Source organism: Nicotiana tabacum, chromosome 3 (genome assembly GCF_000715075.1).
Source record: "Nicotiana tabacum cultivar K326 chromosome 3, ASM71507v2, whole genome shotgun sequence".
NCBI classification, from domain to species: Eukaryota; Viridiplantae; Streptophyta; class Magnoliopsida; order Solanales; family Solanaceae; genus Nicotiana; species Nicotiana tabacum.
The window spans coordinates 72,557,134-72,573,772 of NC_134082.1; the positions used below are offsets into that span (position 1 = coordinate 72,557,134).

Sequence of the window (16,639 nt, forward strand, 5' to 3'; positions counted from 1 at the left end):
AAACAATCAAACTATTCAAACACAGGGATATAGGTCATTATAGGGTTATCAAAGAACATGTTTCAGGCTCAAAGGGGTTAACTATGGCAATATATACAGGTGGATTCAGAAATATACAGGCTACACAAAGAAATGCCTCAATCATCTCTAAAACCAAACAACTTCTATTTCGCTTTGCAAACACACAGGGCAAGTTCTAAGTATCACATGCAAGCACAGAATACAAGTAATAGCTCATACACACTTGGCATGTAACTCATTCCGAATCAGTTTATCAACACACTCATACGAGCGTTCAAGCAAGACAGGATGTGCAAAATTAAGGCATAGATTTACGAGTCTACAAATGAGCCTAGACGTCGCACCCTCATGTTCGTTTTTGTTATTCTCAGGTGTGTACATCAAGGATTGCATTCTAGCCTTCACCCATTTTGGTCCTAAAACTACAAACGAAAAATCTACCTAACCCGGTTCAAGGAAAGGCCTTGGAAAAGAACTGTGGTCAAAAGAAAAACTAAGGAAAAATTACTACACTACCTAAAAAAGAAAAAATAAAATAAAATAAAGAAACTACATGGACTACTTCCCTCAAGAGTACTGTCCAAGTGGTCCGTCCTCAGGAAGAGTCCTCTACATTTTTTTTAAATCCGACTTTGACCCTCAAGAGACCCGTCGACAAGTGTCCGTCGTTGGGCCAAGTCAGTTACTTCTAATGTGAGTACAGTCAATTATTCACAACAACACCAATCAAATACTACAACATACACCATGTCTATATACACTACAATACATTACCCGAGCAAGTCTCCCACCCCACACTTAAATATTATGGCATGTCCCCATGTCATTTAAAAAATAACGAGCAGAAGGGTAAGAAGACTTCCCTGAGCCTCAATCAGAGTCGGAGACGGTGTTGGGGTCCACATGGCAAGCTCTCCCCAAAGCACAGAACCAGGACATAAACCGGCTCTCAGACCTGGCCTGCCGCTGAGACATGGTATCCATTCGCGTGTGTAGGCCCTCCACCGAGGTGCGAAGATCCGTGACCTCTTCCTCCATAGTACGCAACATAGGCTGGGTGAACTGTGATCTGGATAAGCCTACCCCAGCATGGGGGCGCCGAAAGGGTCCGACACTGTCATAGGATCTCCTGGATGGTGCCATGGGAACCGGGTCATCATCTTCATCATCGATCTGAATGGTGGTGCATGCACCCCTGCCCACTCTGATGCCCGAAGCTTTGAAAGCTGCTTTAGGGGGAAACTCTCCATCAGTAGGATTGGTGGGGACATTCTTCAACAGGCACAATGTAGTCACCAGGGAGGGGAAGTAGAATCCCTTTGACCTCAGCGGGGACCGTATGATCATTTCATCACCAATAAGTTTTGCCGCATCAAAATCTTTCTTTGTGATGAAGCACTATGTCAAGAGGGCTCTTTGGAAGTTCACGTCAGTCGTGCTTCCTGGGGTAAGAACCGGTTGCAAATGACAGTGAGCCAATACTTAGCCAAATGGGTGAATGAATTGGAGTTCAGGGTGATATGGTCACGTATCCAGATTGGTTGCCCCCCTGCGCAGAGTGCATCAGTCATAATATCCCAAGTGACTCCTGGTGCGTCCTGGTAATAGTCGACGTCACCAGTAAACCGAGGCAGCCGCAACACCTGTTGAATAGTTTCAACTGAGGCATCTACCCATTTGCCCCGCACAGTCACCTCCCGCAACGTATGTGATGGGCAGTTCGCGTAGAACTCTCTTACAAGTATCCTGTTCACTGTTTCAGGTTCATCAAATAAGAACTCCATTTCCCTCCGCCGGATTTCCTCATACATCTCCTCCTTTTCTGCACAGAGGGCTGCCCTATCAATCGGAATCTCAGGGATGAAGCTCTTTGAGGCCTTGGCATGAAAGTCGCCCTCTGCCAATTCTAATTCAAACCTTGAGGCATTATATGTAGGCTGTTGGGATGTGCCTGCCGATCTCTTTTGCTTCTTACGAGCCATAAGACCTGCAAAGAATACAAGAGAGCCATCAAATATATCCTACATGTGCCAGCCGGATGGTTACTCAGACTTCACCACCCGATGGCACCAAATAATATCCCCCATTTATTCCATTCATACACAATGCCAAACCCCCAACAAGTGAGGTGTTCCAGGTTACAACCTCCCTCCGCCGGATTTCCTCATACATCTCCTCCTTTTCTGCACAGAGGGCTGCCCTATCAATCGGAATCTCAGGGATGAAGCTCTTTGAGGCCTTGGCATGAAAGTCGCCCTCTGCCAATTCTAATTCAAACCTTGAGGCATTATATGTAGGCTGTTGGGATGTGCCTGCCGATCTCTTTTGCTTCTTACGAGCCATAAGACCTGCAAAGAATACAAGAGAGCCATCAAATATATCCTACATGTGCCAGCCGGATGGTTACTCAGACTTCACCACCCGATGGCACCAAATAATATCCCCCATTTATTCCATTCATACACAATGCCAAACCCCCAACAAGTGAGGTGTTCCAGGTTACAACCTCCACAATGGCCCCACAACTTTCTTACAAATTCTGGCATACAACACCCCACACTTACTCCCTCAAGTGATTCACGTTTAATATAACACCACCATTCACCAAATACAACACCACCACAACCTAGGATAGGCACAAAATGCCTCAAAATAGCACCACAAGCCCCAAATTTTCGGCCAAAAAGGGCCCTCCACCAAACTACGCCGCAAAAATTATTTCTAGGCCTCCAAATCATCTAAACAACCCCCATAATCGAAGTATAAGAAATACCCAACCATTTTAGCACCAAACAAATCCACAAGTAGTAAATACAACAATAAAAACAGAGAAGAAGCAAAAATTGAAAGAAAATCTACACTATTCCTACCTAGGGTTTAACTAAACTAGTTTAAACTAAATTACACTAATTATAAGAAGAAATAGAATCAAAAAAAAGAGAACACTTACTTGATGAAGGTTGGAAGGGGTGGGTAGTGGTGAGAGGAGGTGTGGAGAAGATGACAATGGCGGTTTTTGGGAGTGAGGGAGGGATTTGAGAGAGAAAGAGAAGAGAGGATTTGGGTTTTATTTTGGGGGGGGGGGGGGGGCGTTCTGTTTCTGAATAGGGAGGGGGAATAATTGTGTTGGGGTGGGTGCAGGGTTAGGTGAATTAGAAAGGGGGGGGTGAATTAAAAAATTTCTGCATACCTGAAAAAAAACAATTCTGCATACCTGGGCCAGACGGGCGGTCACGGTTGAACCGTGGTAGACGAAGTTCAGATAGGGGTTCCCACCGCGGTTCTACCGCGATCACGGTGAACGAAGTTCAGAGGGGGTCTCTGACCGCGGTCTGACCGCGGTCGCGGTGGAACCGTGGTCTGGGCAGTTGTTTGATTTTTTTTAATATATAATGTGTTACACTTACAACAATTTCGTGGGTTGCCTCCCACGCAGCGCCTAATTTCACGTCGCGGCACGATGGAGGATGAGTGCATTTAAGGCTCGCTCGACCTCTGTGGTTCAGTCAGGTGCAGCTCAGACACTCCTTTTTTCTCGCTCATGCCCACATATAGCTTCAATCTTTGACCATTGACTCTGAATGTACGAGAGTCATTCTCTATGGCAATCTCAACAGCTCCTGAAGGGAAAACTTCAACTACTCAAAATGGTCCAGACCATCGTGACTTAAGTTTACCTGGGAACAGACGTAGTCTTGAGTTGTATAGCAATACCATATCCCCGGGTTTGAAGTTTCTCTCAACAATGTTCTGGTCGTGTAGCCTCTTCATTCTCTCCTTGTACAATTTTGTGCTCTCAAAAGCAAGATATCTGAACTCCTCGAGCTCATGCAATTCATTGACTCTTGAAGTGACCGCAGCTTCCATATTTAAGTTCAGCTGTTTCAATGCCCAACACGCTTTATGTTCAAGTTCCACTGGCAGGTGGCAGGCCTTCCCAAACACCAACTTGTATGGTGACATACCAATTGGAGTTTTGAAGGCAGTTCTGTAAGCCCAGAGTGCATCATCTAGCTTCCTCGCCCAATCAGTTCTTGTGGCGTTCACAGTTTTGGTTAACACACTCTTGATTTCTCTGTTGGACACTTCAACATGTCCACTAGTTTGCGGGTGGTAAGGAGTAGCCACCTTGTGGCACACATCGTACTTAGCAAGCAACTTTTCAAAGTCCCTGTTGCAGAAATGAGTGCCTCCATCACTGATAATTGCTCGTGGTGTCTCAAAGCGGGTGAATATGTTCTTCTTTAGAAATCCCACCACCACTTTTGCATCATTGGTGGGTAACGCCGCAGCTTCCACCTATTTGGACACATAGTCTACAACAACAATAATGTACTTATTTCCATAGGAGCTGACGAAGGGACCCATGAAGTCAATCCCCCAGACGTCAAACACTTCCACCTCTTGAATTGGGTTCATGGGCATCTCGTGGCGTCGGGAAATGTTCCCGGTCCGCTGACATTCATTGCAGCCCTTCACCTATAGGTGCGCATCTTTAAACACTGTCGACCAGAAGAATCCAGCCTCTAGCACCTTTGCCGCTGTCCTAACCCCTCCAAAGTGTCCACCATACGCCGATGCGTGACAAGCCTGCAAAACAGAAAATTGCTCTATCTCGGGGACACATCTCCAGATCATATTATCAAGGCATATTCTAAACAGATAAGGTTCATCCTAGTAATACTGGCGGCTTTCACGAAAAAATCTTTTCCTTTGGACCGATGAAAAGTCGTGAGGAACTATACCACTGGCCAGATAATTAGCAAAGTCTGCATACCATGGCACTTCCTGATGAGTGGTGGCGAGCAGCTGCTTGTCTGGAAAAGTTTCCAGTATTTCCTCAACCTCAACTACATTTTCAGCTCCCTCAAGTCGTGATAGATGATCAGCGACTTGATTCTCAGTGCCCTTACGGTCACGAATCTCAAGATCGAACTCTTGCAATAGCAACACCCAACGAATCGGGCGTGGCTTAGATTCTTTCTTTTCTATTAAGTACCTGAGAGCTGCATGGTCAGTATATATAATTACCTTGTACCCTATCAGGTAGGATCAGAACTTGTCAAACGCGAACACTACAGCCAATATCTCCTTTTTAGTCACAGTGTAGTTCAATTGGGCTCCACTCAGCGTTCTACTAGCATAGTAGATTGGGTGCATCAGTTTGTCTTTCCGCTGGCCCAGCACTGCTCCCACTGCATAGTCACTGGAATCACATATTAGTTTGAACGATTGCTCCCAGCTGGGGGCAACAATGATGGGTGCTGTGACCAGTCTCTTTTTCAACTCCTCAAATGCTACCATGCAATCATCAGAAAACAAAAATGGGTGATCTTTTTCTAACAGCTTACAGAGAGGGTTGGCGATTTTGGAGAAGTCTTTTATGAACCTCCGGTAAAAACCGGCATGTCCAAGGAAGCTTCTGATGGCTTTGATTGATGTTGGTGGAGGCAGCTTTGCTATTACATCAACTTTTGTGCAATACACCTCTATTCCCTTGCTTGACACCCGGTGCCCCAAGACTATGCCTTCTTGTACCATGAAATGACACTTCTCCCAGTTCAGAACCAAGTTAGTCTCGATGCACCGTTTCAGCACACGCGTCAGATTTATCAGGCACTCATCAAATGAATTCCCCACTACTGAGAAGTCATCCATGAACACCTCTATTATGTCCTCAACCATGTCAGTGAATATGGCCATCATGCACCGTTGGGATGTGGCAGGTGCATTGCATAGGCCAAAGGGCATCCGTCTAAAGGCATAAATGCCATACGGGCATGTGAATGAGGTCTTCTCTCTGTCCTACGGTGCAATGGAGATCTGATTGTACCCTGAGTACCCATCCAAAAAACAGAAGTGTGACCTCCCTGCCAATCTGTCCAACATCTGATCAATGAAGGGAAGTGGGAAGTGGTCTTTCCGGGTGGCTAGATTCAACTTTCGATAGTCCATACAAATTCTCCAGCTTGTGACAGTTCTTTTTGAGATCAATTCATTGTTGTCATTTGTCACAACCGTCATGCCACCCTTTTTAGGAACACATTGCACTGGGCTCACCCAGCTGCTGTTAGAGATTGGGAAAATAATTCCCGCATCCAACCACTTTATCACCTCCTTCTTCACCACTTCCTTTATGTTGGGGTTCAGCCTCCTCTAATGTTCCCTAGAAGGTTTGTGCCCCTCTTCCAACAGACTCTTGTGCATGCAGTAGGCGGGGCTGATCCCCCTAATGTCTGCCATGGTCCACCCCATGGCAGTTTTGCACTCCTTTAGTACCTGTAAAAGTTTTTGAACCTGCACATCTAACAAACTAGATGAGATAATAACAGGTAATGTGGAGTCAGGTCCCAGAAATTCATACCTAAGGTGGGCTGGCAATGGCTTTAACTCCAGCTTTGGTGGTTCTTCAATGGATGGCTTAGCTGGAGGAGTTTCTCTCTTTTCTAAGTGCAAGGGCTCAAACTCTAGATTTCTCTCCCAGAACCCTCTAGCTTCCAATGCCAACACCCATTCCACCAAATCCTCACCATTCACTTCATCTAAGTTCATCAAACATGCAGCAAGGGGGTCCTCAATTGTCAACACCTCATCATCGGACTCTACAATTACATCCACGTCATCAATAAGAGAGCAATTGGCGAACTCGCTTGGTCGCCTCATAGACTTCTGCACATTGAATGTTATTTCCTCATCATTGAGTCTCATTTTGAGCTCCCCAGTCTCATAGTCAATCAGAGCTCTCCTCGTGGCCAAGAATGGTCTTCCTAAGATTATAGGAATCTCTTCATCCACTTTGCAATCCAAGATCACAAAATCTGCAGGGAACACAAATTTCCCCACCTGAATAAGCACATCATCAAGGATACCGAATGGACGCTTCACAGTCCTGTCGGCCAGCTGCAACAACATGGAGGTGGGTCTAGCTCTCCCAATGCCCAACCTCTTATAGATAGCCAGGGACATAAGATTAATGCTGGCCCCTAAATCACAGAGCGCCTTAGCAAAGGCGAAATTCCCAATAGTGCATGGAATTGTAAAGCTACCTGGATCAGACAGCTTTTCAGCAATAGGTCTCATCACCACTGCACTACAGGTCTGAGTAAGTGTAACCGTAGCCAAGTCTTGAAAATCAAATTTCCGGGACATCAAGTCCTTTATCATTTTTGCGTACCCAAGCATCTCCTTTAAAGCTTCAATCAGTGGAATATTTACTTGGATTTGTTTGAGCATTTCAAAGAACTTTTTCTACTGCTCCTCCTTTTGATGCTTGGCCAGCCTCTGTGGAAAGGGTGCAAAAGGTCTCTTCTTCCCAATCACTTGGGACTTCTCTTTATCAGCTACTATTTCAACTACTGGCTCTTCAACTGGCTCAGCTACTTTCTCGGTCTCCTACTGAATGTTCTTTTCTTCCTGAGCAGGCTGGACTGTCACCTCAGTCAGTATCGTAGACTCATCCAGCTCAATGGGCACTAGAATGAATGTCTCAGCATGTATATTTTCTCGAGCTCTCTCTTGTCCTACATCTAGATCCCTGCCATTACAGAGACTCACCGCCATCAGCTGCTTTGGGCCATGATCTTTTGGATTAATCTAGGTGTCTGCAGTTAATGTCCCCTGAGGACGATTGTTCAGAGACATTGAAATTTGGCCCAATTGCATTTCAATATTTTGATTGCTGCGACATGTGCATCTACTCTTTCATTTATTTTTGCATTGGACCCAATAACCTGCTGCATCATTGCTTCAAGTCTGGTGAACCCATTTCTTACCTTCCACCATGTTGTTGCTGAGGTGGGGGATATCCTTGCTGCTGATTGTTGTACCCCTGTGGCCTTGGATAAGGTGCCATATTGTTGGAAGGTCTCATACCTCCCATGCTTCTAGCGTTGTACTGTGGCTGAGGTGGTCTGTATGGCTGCTGAGTTTGCTGACCCCAGTTCTGATTGCCCTGTCTCTGGCCTCCATAGTTTGACACATAGTTCATGTCTTTAGGGTGCTGATGATGATGATCATGTTCTGCATTCCAAGGATTACCAACTGGCTGACTAATGCAAGATGTGCACAAGCCCCCATTGGTAGTATCTACAATGTGCACTTGCTGTTTCTGCCCTGATTCCTCCACCTTTTTGGTGAGTATGCTCATTTGTGTCAAGAGGGTCGCCACATTTTCAGCCATGGAATTTGATGGGTCAAAAGGCACTGAGTGCACCACTGGAGTGATAGGTGCATTCCTCGTCGTCCACCCCGAATTCTGAGCCATTTTGTCAAGCAGACTCTGACCTTCTCTCCAAGTTTTGCTCAAAAATGCCCCACCAGCTGAGGCATCTACAATGTTCTTCATGCTATCTGACAGTCTCATGTAAAACCGTTGTCCCAACATCTGATCTGGAATACCATGGTGTGGACATATAACCAACATTCCTTTAAACCGACTCCATGTCTCATGCAGTGTCTCCATTGGTTTCTGTTTAAAGCTCACGATCTCATCAATTTGTTGAGCTATTTTGTTGGGCGGGTGGAACTTGATATGAAATTGCTTGACTAACTCATCCCAAGTTTCTATAGAGTTTATGGGGAGTGAGTTTAGCCAGACCTGAGAAGCTCTTGTCACCGAGAATGGAAATAATAACAGCCTGATTGCTTCCGGAGTTACGTTGGGTTGCCTTTGAGTTTTGCAAATCGGCAGGAAGTTCTTCAAGTGCTGCTGAGGATCTTCGGATGGTGTCCCGGAAAATAGTCCCTTGTTTTGCAGCAAGTGCAGCATGTTGTTCGTGATCTGGAATGATTCAGCTTGTATCGCGGGCACAACAATGGCAGTGGCCAGATTGTCAGCTGTGGGTTGCGCCCAGTCAAATAGTGCAGCCTCAGGCACAGGAGGTGCCATATCTCTGACGTTTCCGTTGACGTTGTCTACGTCACCCATGTCAATTTCGAGTTTGTGTGTTTGATGAGGTTGTTGAAGTCTTTTGTTGGCACGATTCAATACCCAGAATGTTTTTTCGGGGTCTGAGAGTCCTTCAAGTAGTTCTCCAGTCCTCGTAGAGTTTCTAGGCATACACCTGTGCAACCACGTCAACAACCGTCAAAAATTTCAATCAAATATTTGGTGTAGAGAAAACTGACTACACTAAGAATTTTTGTATTTCTATCAATGGTAATTGATAATTCCGTTAACTCACCGGCAACGACGCCAAAATTTGATCACGCCCAACTATGCCTTATAAAAAGGACCCTGCGGACGTTGCAAATATAACCTGAGTATTCTGCCCAGAGTCGAATCCACAGAGAGTTAACCTATCAATCACTATCTTTAGACCCACTAAACTCTTGAGAACCAATTTCCCCAAATGTTTGAATCACAGTTGATGGTGTCTTCAATAACTAAAATTGCAAGTAAATAAACAGCTGTAAACTAAGGATGCTAAGGTTGTCAACAATAATGAGAAAACGCTAAGGTAATGACTTCCCCTATTGATGGAATCCCTTCTGTTTATGCTTCATACAAATTGACCAACACCTCTCTATCAATCATGAACACTCATCTTACCGTAAATCTCTCCCGAGTAATCACAGTAATATACTCAATGCACTCTCCTGAGATACACTAGCTAGCTCTAATTAACACAGTTCACTTTAGATTGCACTCAAGGCTTCGTTATCCCTAATCCCGCCTTTAAACCCACAGTTATAGATCCCTCTTATACTTTGGGAGTGGTGTTGTTCAACAATAACCTAAATATGCACTCTCTCCCGAGTTATGCACACCAAATAGGCATAAATAATTGAGGATCCTGTCAATTAACTACAACATGCACAAAGTTGAACAAATAAAGATTGAGACTAGCAATTTGTATTCACATAAACAAGAAGTTCATCCCCCAATAGGTTCCATCAAAACCTTAGACAAAAGATTTAGCTACTCATAATTATGGGTAAACAAACTATGAAAATATTCATGATTAAAATTGCAAGAAAAATAATGAGAAGAAGAAACCAAGATGTTTTGGGTGATCTCTCACACTTGTTCTTCTTGCCAAAGTACTCTCCAAAAAAACCTGCCTCTCTTGGGCGAAGTCTAATGTTTAAAATAGGGTTTTGGGCTAAAAATCCCGTGTTTTGCACTTTAGTCCCTGAAGTTCTCCGCCTCCGCCGCGGTTCTGCCGCGGTCGCGGTCAAACCACGGCCAAACATGCTCTTTGATTCTCACTTTGTCTGCAGCCATCTTCTACCGCGACAGTCCTCTTTCAGTTCTGACTTGAGCTGTTTCGCGTGGTTTACTTGACGGAATTTTATGATCGGCCTCTTTTTCTCCATATTTGATCCCAAAAGTACTCTATAGCCTTCTCTGGTCATATATAACCTGCAAAGCATGAAAAACACTAATAAGAGCATTTTGTTATCACTTTTATCATCCAAACTATACAAGAAGGTGGTTATTTAGGGCCTAATTATAGTTAAATTCACCTATTATCATGCCGTTAGAACTTTAGGTATTGCAGGCATATTAAAGTTGCAGAGGTAGAGGGGGATATGCGTAAGATGAGCAGGGGGAGAGCGATAGGGCCAAATGAAATCCCGGTGGAATTCTGGAAGAGCGTGGGTAGGGCGGGCTTAGAATGGCTAACTGGGCTATTCAATGTCATTTTTTGGATTAAAAAGATGCCCGAGGAATAGAGATGGAGTACGGTGATCCTGTTGTATAAGAACAAGGGGATATCCAAAATTGCAACAACTGTCGGAGTATCAAGCTACTGAGATATACTCTGAAAGTATGGGAGAGGGTGGTGGAGTTGAGGGTGAGGAGGATTTTATCTATTTGAGAGAACCAATTCGGATTTATGCCGGGGCGTTTAACTACAGAAGCTATTTACCTTGTTAGGAGGTTGATGGATCAGTATAGAGAGAGGAAGAAGGATCTACATATGGTGTTCGTCGACTTAAAGAAGGCTTACGATAAAGTGCCGATGGAGGTGCCGTGGAGATGTTTGGAGGCTAGAGGCATTCCGGTTGCATACATTAGGGCTATTCGGGACATGTACGAGGGTGTTAAGACTCGGGTGAGGGCAGTTGGAAGGAACTTGTAACATTTCCCGATTGTGATAGGGATGCATCAGGGGTTAGCCCTCAGCCATTTCTATTTGCCCTAGCGATCGATGCGCTGACACATGATAATTTAGGGCAGGTGGCATGGTGCATATTATTTGCATATGACATTGTACTGATTGACGAGACATATTGTGGCATTAACGAGAAGTTAGAGATTTGGAGATAGACTATGAAGTTTAAAGGTTTCAAGTTGAGCAGCACCGAAATAGAATTCTTAGACTGCAAGTTCAGTGGCGCGACTTAGGAAGAGGACGAAGATGTGAGGCTTAATTCACAAGTCACCCCTAAGAGAGAAAGTTTCAAGTACCTTGGGTCTATTATACAAGGGAATGAGGAGATTGACAAGGATATCACACACTGTATTGGGGCGGGATGGATGAAATGGAGGATCGCTTCCGATGTTTTGTATGATAAAAATGTGCCACCAAAACTTAAAGGTAAGTTCTATAGAGCGGTGGTTAGACCGACTATGCTATATGGGGTAGAGTGTTGGCCGGTCAAGACATCCCATGTTCAAAATATGAAGGTGGAGGAGATGAGAATATTGAGGTGGATGTGCGGGCATACCAAGTTAGATAAAATAAGAAATGAAGTTATTCGGAAAAATGTGGGTGTGGCCCCTGTAGAAGACAAGATGCAGAAGGTGAGACTTAGATGGTTTGGGCATGTGAAGAGGAGAAACAATGATGCTCCGTTGAGGAGGCGTGAGAGGCTGGCATGGGAGGGCCATCGGAGAGGTAGAGACAGACCGAAGAAGTATTGGGGAGAGGTGATTAGGCAAGATATAATGTTGCTCCAGCTCAATGAGATCATGACCATGGATATGAAGGTGTGGAAGTTGAGAATAAAGGTAAAGGGTTAGTTGGTAGAGCGTATTATCCTTGTTTGTAGAGAGGCGGATCCATGTGTATGGGTGAGGGGTCACCGGACCCCGTAAACTTTGGCCGAAATCCTGTATATATATACGTATATACCTTGAAAATGATTAATTTAAAGCAGTTGGCACCCTGAACACTAAAATCATTTAGGGGGCACTGGTTGAGCAGAATAATGTGCCCGTCCCGTTTGATACACTACTTGGTGCCTCCCTTGTTTTTTTTTGGTACCACTAGTCTTCTGTTACTACTTGGTGTTGTCTTGTATTTTGATTGCATTACTTTTCGCTACTTTTGTACTTTTGCTTTGGTTTACCGATCGGTTTGCTTGTTATTGCTCCTCTCCTCTCCCCTTCCTGAGCTGAGAGTCCTGGGGAAACAACTTTTCTATCTTTTTAAAGGTAAGAGTAAGGTCTGCATATACTCTATCCACCCTAGACCTCACTTATAATACTACGCTGGATATGCTGTTGTTGTTGCTATCCGGGGTTTTTCTAAAATTTCAAACTTCTCTTCTATGGTTTTGGCTTTTCCACTTTATTGGTCAACATCCCAGTGTTCACAAAGCCGTATGATAGCATAAGAACAGAAGCAGGAATAAATCTTAAGAATAATCATGTGAATGGGTTAATAGGTCAGTAGCTACAGACCTACTATAGATAGGCAAAAACAAGGTGTTTAACTGTTGAGATTATTAGAATGTAGAAGCAATAAATCACCCACTCGACATGCATGAGAAAACAGAAGATGTACAAAATTAGGACAAAATGCATCAACAAGCGTGCATCACTGTGCATCACTGTGCATCACTGATGAGTTTAACTTCTACATACTAATTTATTACACTATTAAATCACCAAAAAGCTAATTTATATATACTTGTTCATAAAAGTGAAATTAATAACCTCAAAAAAAGAAAAGAAAGATAAACTACTTGTTACAATAGGTAAAAGCTACACTACTATTATATCAAAAATAAATATTTACATTATCAATAGTATATCATATGGTAATATGCTTTGTTTCACCGGAGAGTACTTTAATTAGCTGGAGAATTATTGCTTTTTGACAATATTGGTATTTTCTCACGTGAACCCATTTACCTTCTTAATCACCTAGGGAGGTTAAATGATTGCATCTGTTACAAAAAAACAAGGTTTAGAGAATAATATTCCATGATAGTTGAGAAGACATTTGAGGACTGCAATGACAAAAGTTCATATTCTTGTTTTTTAATAAAAGGAAGGACTAAAAGTGTTTGGAGGAGGGAGAATCAAAACTGAAGCACTGCCAATTAAGTACTACAGATATGACATAACTTCTCTTTTACTAACAAATAATAATAATGCATTTGCTTAACTAAGCAGAGAAAATTTCGACCACAATTAATAATTTACTATAGCTCCCAGGTTATGGAGTAATATATGTATTGGTCAAAATTTGACCACCACGATCAGGTTGCCCGACATCCCACCTTAGTAACTGGACAGTGAAAGTCAATAGAGCCCACTCTATTTCTCCTTTGTGCCATTCGACGAATCGAAAAGAGTAATGCCTAAAATCACGACGAGGACACATTAGTGATAAGAAAGTGTCGAGTCAAGCAAAGGGTAAAAGAGCCTCGACTATATATAGCCAAAGAAAGCTCTCAATTCAGGGGGACTTCTCCATTCTCTCAAAGAAAAGGATGACAAAAAGCTCCTTCTTTATATCTTCAAGAAAACGAGGAAATAACCTCGAGGAATATATGTGTTAGCGGAAACGTAAAAGAAAGAACACAAGATTTAACGTGGTTCGGATCAAAATAATCCTACGTCTACCAGAGAACAATTGCCTTTTTATTATTAACAAAGGAAGGGGAGAGTTCCTAATTACACTTAAGAGAATTTCTCTCTTAACTCTCTACTCATTACAATGTATTGTATTATTTTTGGGATAGTTTCTACAAATGAAGGAGTATATCTATTTATAGAGGTAAAGACCTCCTCTTGATGTCATTGGTGACATCAAACTACCTTCTCTTGATGTCATGAGTGACATCAAAGGAAGAAACTTCCTCCTAGCATCCACACCAACTCTTTCCACCAACTCTTCCAATTGGCATGCCATTGTTGACTAAACATAAACCAACACTTTCAATCTTCACCTTGGTTTGCGTTTCGAGCGTGCATGTGAACAACTCTGGCCAAAACTTCTAAGATTACTGGGCAACCCCGTTGTATAAAAAAAGAAGAATCAAACCATTGTTGAGCATACCACCTCCACCTAACAACTGTTCTCTTCGGAGTTGCATCAGTTGATGTACACCCCCGCTAAGTCCTTGCAGTGTGCAAACTTAGCGAGCGGGACTATCTTGGTCAACATGTCTGCAACATTATCGTTTGTGATAACCTTCACGAGCTTGATAGTTCCCTCTTCAACAACATCTCGAATAAAATGAAATCTGACATCAATGTGTTTAGTGCGCTTATGAAATCTCTGATTTTTCATTAGATGAATAACACTCTAACTATCACATCTAAGAGTTGATTCCAGCTTAACCAAACTCAATTATGCTACTAAACCTTTCAACTAGATAGCTTCCTTCACCGCCTCCGCTACTGCCATGTATTCTGCTTATGTCATAGACAAAACGACAATCGACTGCAGAGTCGACTTCCAACTAACGGCACTGCCAACAAGGGTAAAGATGTATCCAGTTGTGGACCTTCTTCTGTCAAGATCTCCTACATAGTCAGAATCTACATAACCGAGAATTGAAATACCTCCACCACTTTTTCGAAAGGTCAGACCAACACCAGAAACTCCTTTGAGATATCTCAATATCCACTTGACAACTTCCTAATGCCTCTTTCCTGGGCTGGACATGTATCTACTTACCACACTTACAGATTGAGCAATATCTGGACGTGTGCATACCATAACATGCATAATGCTACCGACTGCACTGGCATAAAGAATCTTTGACATATGCTCCACCTCATCCCCAGACTGAGGCATTTGTAACTCTGAAAGTTATAAAATGAGGAGCTAATGGTGTACTTACAGGCTTGCACGTATGCATATCGAATCTCTCGAGAACCCTTTCAATATACCTCTTCTGAGAAAGATGTACAACACTGTCTTCTCTTGAAATCTCCATACCAAGGATTTTCTTTGCAGCTCCTAAATCCTTCATGTCAAATTCCTTACTCAATAGTTTCTTCAAAGCATTTATCTCTGTAATGTTGTTAGCAGCAATAAGCATATCATCAACATACAACAGTAAATAAATCATTGAGTTACCAGACATCTTCTTGTGATACACACAACTATCAAATGCACTCCTTGAGAATTCATGTGTAGTCATGAATGCATCAAACCTCTTGTACCACTGTGTAAGGGATTGCTTCAAACCATACAAAGACTTCTTTAGTTGACATACGTGATCTTCTTTTCCCTCAGCTAGGAAATCTTCAGGCTAATCCATATAGATTGTCTCTTCTAGATCACCATGTAAGAAAGCAGTTTTGACATCAAGATATTGAAGCTCCAAGTCAAATTGGGCAACTAATGCTAGTAGCATGCGAATTGAGCTATGCTTCACGACTGGAAAGAAAATCTCATTGTAGTCAATTCCCTCCTTCTGACTGAAAACTTTTGCTACCAATCTTGCCTTGAACCTAGCATATTCCACTTCAGGAATTACCTCTTTCTTTCGGTAGACCCACTTGCATCCAACTGTCCTCTTTCCCTTTTGTCTTTTAACTAAGACCCATATCTGATTCTTGTGAAGAGACTCCATCTCTTTAGTCATGGCTAACCGCCATTGTACAATATCCTTGCAAGAAGTTGCTTCAATATACGAGGAGGGCTCCATATCCTTAACCTCTTCTTGTGTAGCTACGAACGCATATGCAATCAAGTTTTCTTTATCTTTATGGCATTCCGGTTCTCGTGTCTGCCTCTTCTCCCTCCCCTTCGCAATTGTGTATGGTTCATTGACAACAAGTTCTTCAAGGTCTACATCTTCTGACTCATCTTTAACCTGAGTCTCTTGATCCTTTTTCTTGGCAAGCTCCACCGGAAGCTCCACCTGCTCGTCGTCCTTGTTTCCTGAAACTCCACAGAAACTTTACGAGGATCAAGTATAGAGGATTCATCGAAGGTGACATCTATACTAACTATAAATTTGAGTAAAGACAAACATCAAAGTTTGTACCCTTTTACTCCATCCACATACCCTACGAATATGGCCTTCTTAGCCCTTGGTTCAAGCTTTCCTTCATTAACATGATAATAAGCTGGATACCCAAATACTCGTAAGTATGAATAGTTAGAGGGTTCACCTGACCATACCTCATTCGGAGTCTTAAAGTTAATTGCCGATGCTGGAGATCGATTGACAACATGAGCAGCAGTATGAACTGCTTCAGCCCAAAATACTTTGGACATTTTGGCTTGTAGGAGCATACAACGAGCCTTTTCAAGAAGAGTTCTGCTCATTCTCTCAGCAACTCCATTTTGCTGTGGGGTACCTGACAATCCTATGTCTTGAGATCCCATGAACCTTGCAGAATTCTTAACTCTTCATTGCAAAACTCCAAGCCATTGTCTGTGCGAAGATACTTGATTTTCCACTCCATTTTATTTTC

At 43.0% G+C, this 16,639-nt stretch overlaps 1 protein-coding gene across 1 annotated transcript; it reads left to right on the forward strand.

Moving 5' to 3' along the window:
* Positions 1-11,650: 11,650 nt before the first annotated feature.
* On the forward strand, positions 11,651-11,992 carry LOC142176449 (uncharacterized). Its single transcript, XM_075244249.1, has one exon. The coding sequence runs from the start codon at positions 11,651-11,653 to the stop codon at positions 11,990-11,992; it is 342 nt and encodes a 113-aa protein (XP_075100350.1).
* Positions 11,993-16,639: the final 4,647 nt, after the last annotated feature.

What these genes read in the sequence shown, in the direction of transcription:
- LOC142176449 (XM_075244249.1), top strand. Translation starts at nt 11,651, where the DNA reads ATGAAGGTGGAGGAGATGAGAATATTGAGGTGGATGTGCGGGCATACC.